General features: G+C 39.5%; 1 protein-coding gene across 1 annotated transcript; it reads left to right on the top strand.

The window, feature by feature from the left end:
* The first annotated feature begins 4 nt into the window (after positions 1 to 4).
* fsaf1 (40S small subunit processome assembly factor 1) lies at positions 5 to 3,977 on the top strand. The gene is made up of 7 exons (XM_076273325.1): positions 5 to 194; positions 457 to 767; positions 996 to 1,052; positions 1,165 to 1,260; positions 3,409 to 3,495; positions 3,583 to 3,620; positions 3,839 to 3,977. Exons 1-7 carry the CDS (start codon positions 107 to 109, stop codon positions 3,966 to 3,968), a joined length of 807 nt encoding a protein of 268 aa, XP_076129440.1. The 5' UTR covers positions 5 to 106; the 3' UTR covers positions 3,969 to 3,977.
* The last annotated feature ends 2,920 nt before the right edge of the window (positions 3,978 to 6,897 follow it).

The following is a 6,897-nucleotide window of genomic DNA, read 5'->3' on the forward strand; positions in this document are numbered from 1 at the left end:
ACACCACACGCGAGAATTCTAGGCTCAGAAACAACACGTGAGTTTATGTTGTGAATGTGAACTCTTCTTATTTTAGTTTATCATATTTAAATGCTCAACGTGAGGTATGGCCAAGAATAAGGAAAGCAGTGAAGGAGAAGAGAATGTAGATCAGGATTTCCTGGATCAGGTTTTGAATCAGCTTTACGATTTTGGTAAGTTGCAATGCATGGCGAGCTAAGTTAGTTAACGTTACTTAACGTAGCTAACCTTTTCCCTGATTGAATTATCCAGCTATTGCATATAAAACACTTTTTGTCTAAATGGGGATTATGAAATCATTACATATTCTTTCAAGTAACATATATTTACACGACTTCTGAAGACAGCAATCGTAGCGTAAAACCTTAAAAATAGCAAACGTTAGCTATCATTTAGCTATCACTCAGCCTTGGATGCTCTTCGTTGTCTTCTTAGGTGATGGAGCAAAAAACAAAAAAACCAAGAAATCACAAAAGAAAAAGAAGAAAATAACACATGAAGAAGAAGCCAAGGAATCGGCCAGTAATGACACGCTCACAAACTCTGTGATAAATCTTGAGGACCGTGATGAGTCCCTATATTCAAAAAACTCTGTTCAGATTGATTCAACGAAGGCCGAGACTTCCACCTTGGCAACCAAGCATTCAGATGTCCCAGTTGTTGTTTTTGAGGATCCTTTAAAGAAACAAAGAACAAAACCTCAAATAGAAATGACGGAAAGGAAAGAAGATGGAAAAGAAGTAAAGGTAAAGTCAGGAAAATAAACATAGCAATGCCACCGTCGCCAGATTCTAACGTTAGGCCCTACGTCCTTTCAATAGAATTGTCATAGTTCAAATGCGTTGTTTTACTAGGTGTTAAACTGATACCTGTAGATAGTCTATATGCTGGCCTCACTCCGCTCCATATGCTCACATTAATTTCTTCTTTGCCCGTGTTATGTCTTCAGCACTGTTTTTATTGACACTTTGCAGCCTCCAGAAATGAAGAAACGTAAGATAGAAGAGGAAGATGAATTCAGTATAGAAAAGGTAAGATTCAAATAGATTTAGCCCTACTACTCATAATTAAGTCATCTTTAAAGATACAGGAAGTGTGTGACTGTTGAGTATTTCTGATGGAGCAATGTTCTTCCTCTCTAAGGCAAGACTTGAAGTCCATAGATTTGGAATCACTGGCTACAAGAAGGATCAACAGAGAGTCTTTGAGCAAGACAGAGCAATCATGCTTGGAGCGATGGTATGTGTTTTTGACCCATCAAACCATGACATCTGTGTTAGACACAAAATTATATAATTTGATCACATTTCAGTTATCTCTCTGAGGAATTGCATCAGTTGCATCGGCAACGGACTCCCTGAAAGTTGAGAGTTGAATAATGGTCAGTGTTCAGCACTTGCATCCATGATGCTCTCTCCATTGTTTATTCCAAATGTCATCTCAAAACAGTATGTCATTTCAGAAGTAATATGTGCAGTAAAGGTTTAATTATTTTGAAGATCAACGGTTTCTCCCGAAAGCCAGTAACCTTGCTTCTTAGTATACCCCTCTGGGCTGAGTTCAAGATGGACAAAACATTGCAAAGCGTATGATTCAATGCAGGTGCGTTGAGCAGGCTGTTGTTTGTGCAAGCGCTCTGAGAAGGCCATTGTTTGCTTTCTTTTTGAAACTGTGACTTGAAAGCAAGGTTGGGTCGGATTTTATGCTCAGAGACCGGAGACTCATGCAGAAATCTTGTGCCCCAGATACCTGACGTGATGTCACATTCATGTTCTCCACGGCACAGCTCAACACAACAAGAAGCAAACTTCAATCCCATTACAAATCTGCCAAGGTTATATATAACTTATTAAACAACACAAAAAACGCAAACATGTTACTGCGGGAATCCATCTGATCCAGCTGATCTCATGACCACACTTTTTTTGGAAGTCGGGATGTTTCAAGTCAAGTTTACGGTCATCATGACCGCAGCATACTGGAACAGCTTGGTATGAGTCATTAGGTTGCAGAATTATATTTGAGAAATGAATCGTGGAGAAACATTAAGATCACTACAAATTGTGTCTGCTTTATTGATGGTTTTTGATAGTTGAGTCCTTGTCAGTCATTCACACAGTCCGTCTGCTGCCGTGTCTGGCCCCCCGAAACCTCCTCCTGGGGACGGAGACTTTGTGGTTCTCTCTGGCACTCCACAAATTGGCTTCCCGCTCAGCCTCCTCCTTCCTGTCTCCAACCTCTGGCCTCAACACTCTCTCCTTTTCTCCTTTGTCTTTCAGTCCTTCTGAAGCTAAACATAACGGGGGAACAATTTATTAAAATTCAATGCTGAACCATTTTGATGTTTTAAATGTGAGCCTACTTTTTACGTAGCCCACTTATTGCTCCGAGCTCAGGTCGGTTCTGGAGATGCAAGGCTACTTCTTACACTCAATAAGAGCAGATGCCCTCTACTCACCCAGAGTCAAGTCCACTTTAGGAGAATGTCGAGCACAGCTTTCACATCATCATCCCTCTGTTCATTCCTCTCAGAGTCTTCCAACTCTTTGTCCAAGAATGCATCAAGGTCATGAAGAACATTTAGGACGTCTTGTGGGATCTCAATGGGCAGAGTTAGTCCATCTGCCCTCTCCCTAGCCCTCCTGTCCAGGCCAGTTCTGCCGTCCTCGACCCGTTTCAGCTCCTTTATTAGGAGCTTTTGGAGTTCCTTTTTGGTCTTTTTGTTTTTATTATTTTTTTTCATCCATGTCTTGTTCATGTCCATCAACGTTAACCCCCAAAGCCTCCAGCTCTCTCTTTAGTTCCTCCACGCACTTCTTAATGGCTCTATCTGAACGGTGCTCATCCTGCCGTGCTGCTAGGCAGCAGGCTAAGAACCAGCAGAACCACATTCAAATCAGATCACCAGAAATCAAAGTCCGAAAATCTATTTATCAACAAATCTGAAACCAGTCAACTTCTACACAAACTCAAGAGTGAACAAAAGTTCCAGTTTACCCTGTGCTATGTGTGTCTATGACATTCTGATGTTGCCACCTTTGTGATCCTAAACGGAATGGTATGATCGAAGACCTTGTCTTTACCAGTTAAATGCATCATTCAATGGAATCTTTGTGAAAGGTGGTAAATAATAACAGAAAAAGATATTATTTTCAGTTACACGCTCAGCTTAGATTTAGATATTTAACATTAATAAATGGGTCAACTATCCAAAATATATGTATTTGTTGCGCTGATATGATGGCTACACATCTACACCAAGATGAGCTGAAAAAGTTGTACTCATAATATCTGTTCTGGGTTGGCAGGTCTGCATTAGTTGGTTAATATTATACAGATTTGTTATTGATATATGTTTTTTAATTTTTTATTGTTATTGTCTTGTAGCCTCCTAAAAAAGAATATGTAAATTACAAACACTACCAGCAAATGATCAAGGAGAAGAAACAGAAAGAAGAGGAGGAAGCAAAAGGGGTGAGTGGACAACACACACTGTGCTGATGTTCTGCTACTATGGAGGTGCATTCACCCACTGACTGTATGCCCTCTCTGTCTGTGTAGGACAAAAGTAAAAACAAAAGGAAAGAAGGGAAGCCAAGGTATGTAAATGTCAAGTGTTCATGGAGTCTTGATAACTCTGCTGTATAAAGTGATTTATGCATTGGGAAATCAAGCAGCTCAAACTTTTTTTCCATCACAAAGCAGTAGATTAGATCTTGATATCTAACTCCTACCCAGCCTCCTGTAAAGAGTAAGAGGTGTCTAATGAGGTAATGCTGTAGTGTAATGCATGTGTGTCTTCGTCTTCCTCTGTCAGGGATAAGAAACCGAGGCCGATGTCCAGTGGAGAGCCTTCAGGTCAAATTGGACGGTTTAAAGGTGGCGTGCTGGTCCTGAACTCCAAACAATTACAGGCAATGAATGGCAAAATAAAAAAGTCTAAGTGACAAGATTTTTCCAACTTGCATATCAGTTATTTGTCAACCCCTTAACAGAGGTGCTTTGGTCTGGATCCAGATTGTTTTGTCCAATACTGTAAGTAAACAATACTGAAATGAAGAGAGGAGTTGCACACTATATACCATCACAGTTTATTAATTCATTAATTTAATAAAAGAGGGGGAGGGAAAAGACATTGTTCTTTGTTTACATCATATTGAAGTATTTTAGTATGAAAAAAGAATGGCGGATACAATGCATTGTAATGTACAAACCACAGACAAGTAGAAAATGCACACATTTCAGGAGAAATGAAAGATGTTTTTAAAAAAAAAATTTGGAAAAGAAGAGTGCACATATAGCTGCAGCATTGGTACACACGCAGCTTTTTGAGATCCGTACACAGCCACCACAGGCACTGCAGATTCGTGGCATCCTGAAGGAGAAGCTGGCGTTCCCTGGGGCCCCGTTAACTGTAGTGCTACTCGGCCTGATTCTGAGGGAGTGGTAGCACACAGACAGCGCTAACGTCCTAGCCTCCTCCAGAGGCAGTGGTCCTGGGATTGTGCCTCACCCCTTTAGCAGAGACTTTCTAATGAGACACAGCACTCAAAAAATCCTCCATAGAAATGCATGGGGTTTGTAACGCCAATATGGACGTTGTCTACACATATCCCACCCCTTCCTCGGCAAAATGTTGACATGTGAATACATTGAGCCAATTTATAAATATTAGGAAATGAACAATTCTTTTTGAAAATACACCTGTGTCTGTGGCACAATTCAGTGTTTTTTTTCCCTTTTCTTTAAAGTAATGGACAGTAGGACTTCATAGCACCCTGGTGATATTTTTACATTTTATTTAGCTATTTATTTTCCTTCAGGTCTTCATGTTTCACATTCAGAAGCAGGCTACCTTGTAATCATGTCAAAGGGGGAGGAAAATTGCATGCCAGACAAGCCACCACATGACATCAGTTACTAAGTGCACAACTACAACTCCCAGCAGCCCCTGGTCTCTCCCTGCTTCAAAAGTGTTTGAGAGTGTGCTTGCTCGCTAGCTGGTGTGGACAAATAATGAGTCGTAATAGGCAGAATAAGCCCATTTGTGTGAGAAGAGGGTGGAATGTGTGCTTTCTTTATCAGAGACCTCCAGATAACATGGCAGTGAGGAAGATGTTCTTATTGAAAGATACACCCAATGTAAAAATGTAATCCAAACAACACCACACCATGTACATTTTAACTTTGGCACGCTGTTCAAACCAGTGATATCACAAATACTGTTATCCTAGAAAATTTTGTCTGAAGCACTTATTTGTAGTCTAGTGTTACCTGAAAGTCCAGGTAATCACGTGGCAAAACGTGGCTTACAGTGAAACAGCTAAACAAAAAAAACAGGATTGAATGTAAACTTTAGGGTCAGATTGGAGGAGTACCCCTGTAGCTGTCTTTTGAAGTCTTCCACAATCCATCTGCAGACGATGAGTTATCAATTTGGCCACAGTAACATGTTCAAATCAACGCAGAGGCTATTAACAAAAGGTAAGGGCAGGTCCACGTTTTTTAGTTTACACAAATTCAAAAAGTACGATTCTACTCTACATAGCCTTATGATTACATATTTTTCCAAAGAACATTGCGCTCTCTCTCTCTCTCTCACACACACACACACACACACTTCCATATTTACTCAATCATTTGAAGATTATAACAAATAGAAAAATGTACAACTGCTCAGCACAAAAAAATTACAGCTGTCAGTCATTGAAAATATGGACAGGTGGCATTTTAGGAAAAGCTTGTATTTAGCACCACCATACTAGCCAGCTTGCGAGGAGACAGGGGAGACAGTCACTTCAAAAAAGAACACTATAGCTTTGCTCTCCCACTGCAAAATGACTCCATGGCTTCTCAGCACAAGAGCAACTTTGGCATGCTTAATCCTCACAAATCCCACTTCACTTTGGATTACTGACAACACAAACAATAGATATAATATTTTTTCTCTCCAGCATACTCTCTTGACTGAATAATAATAAATATCAAAGAACAATAATGGTTTACAGTAATTTTGTTAATCTGATAATAATTCCTCTTGCTGGGAGTGAAGTAAACTCCCAAACAAAATATTTACAAAAAATATAGTAAAGTCTTTTAGAATGGTAAATTAAATTAATAATTGGCTTAATTATACCTGCACCTGCTTAATTAGAATACAGGCAACTACAACCTGCACTTTAAAATGCTAATGGTATAAATAAATTAATCCACAAAGAATGACCAACCCCATCATTCTGCCTTATATATACATATATTTGACCTACATTTATGTAAATCCATAGCATACTAACTTTGTGTTGCACAGGTAGTTATTAAATAGTGAATCCATCATCATTATTATCAATTGGCCCTCACCTTCTGGGTTTACCAAGGGAAGGTTGTTGTTCTTATTTTAAACTCCAGGGGGCGAACTGCCACACTTGGTTGTTTTGGTGAGTCCCTTGTCTGTAACATCATTACACTATTTACAAAAGTATTAGTCCTCTTTTTACTTTAAGTCCTTAGAACATCATGCGTGGCACCTTTCTTGGATCATTAATGTTGATATTTACAGCAGTATAACATGCAAACACAAGTTGCTCAGCTTTACAATACTGACTCTATGGCTCTCTCTCAATAACATGGAGCTGCATACCCACACAGCAATTCATACAGAAAATAAATAAATCAAAAATATATCAAATCAAATGCATGTGACAAAGGAACATTCAGTTAAGGGTTGAGTACAACAAGGGTTAAGGCAGATCCATTGTCTGAAATCACCTCAACCAAAACCCCAGCTGGAATGTTACACCTCTAAAGTTGAACTACACACTCAGAGTCACAGTGAACGGGGACATTTTAGTCTAAATGCTGGCAAACAGATTGCTGGCG

This window comes from Alosa pseudoharengus, unplaced genomic scaffold, assembly GCF_046254945.1.
Source record: "Alosa pseudoharengus isolate Yale_2024_CS ecotype anadromous, Long Island Sound unplaced genomic scaffold, YU_APseudo_1.1 YU_APseudo_1.1_scf_7, whole genome shotgun sequence".
Lineage (NCBI taxonomy): Eukaryota > Metazoa > Chordata > Actinopteri > Clupeiformes > Clupeidae > Alosa > Alosa pseudoharengus.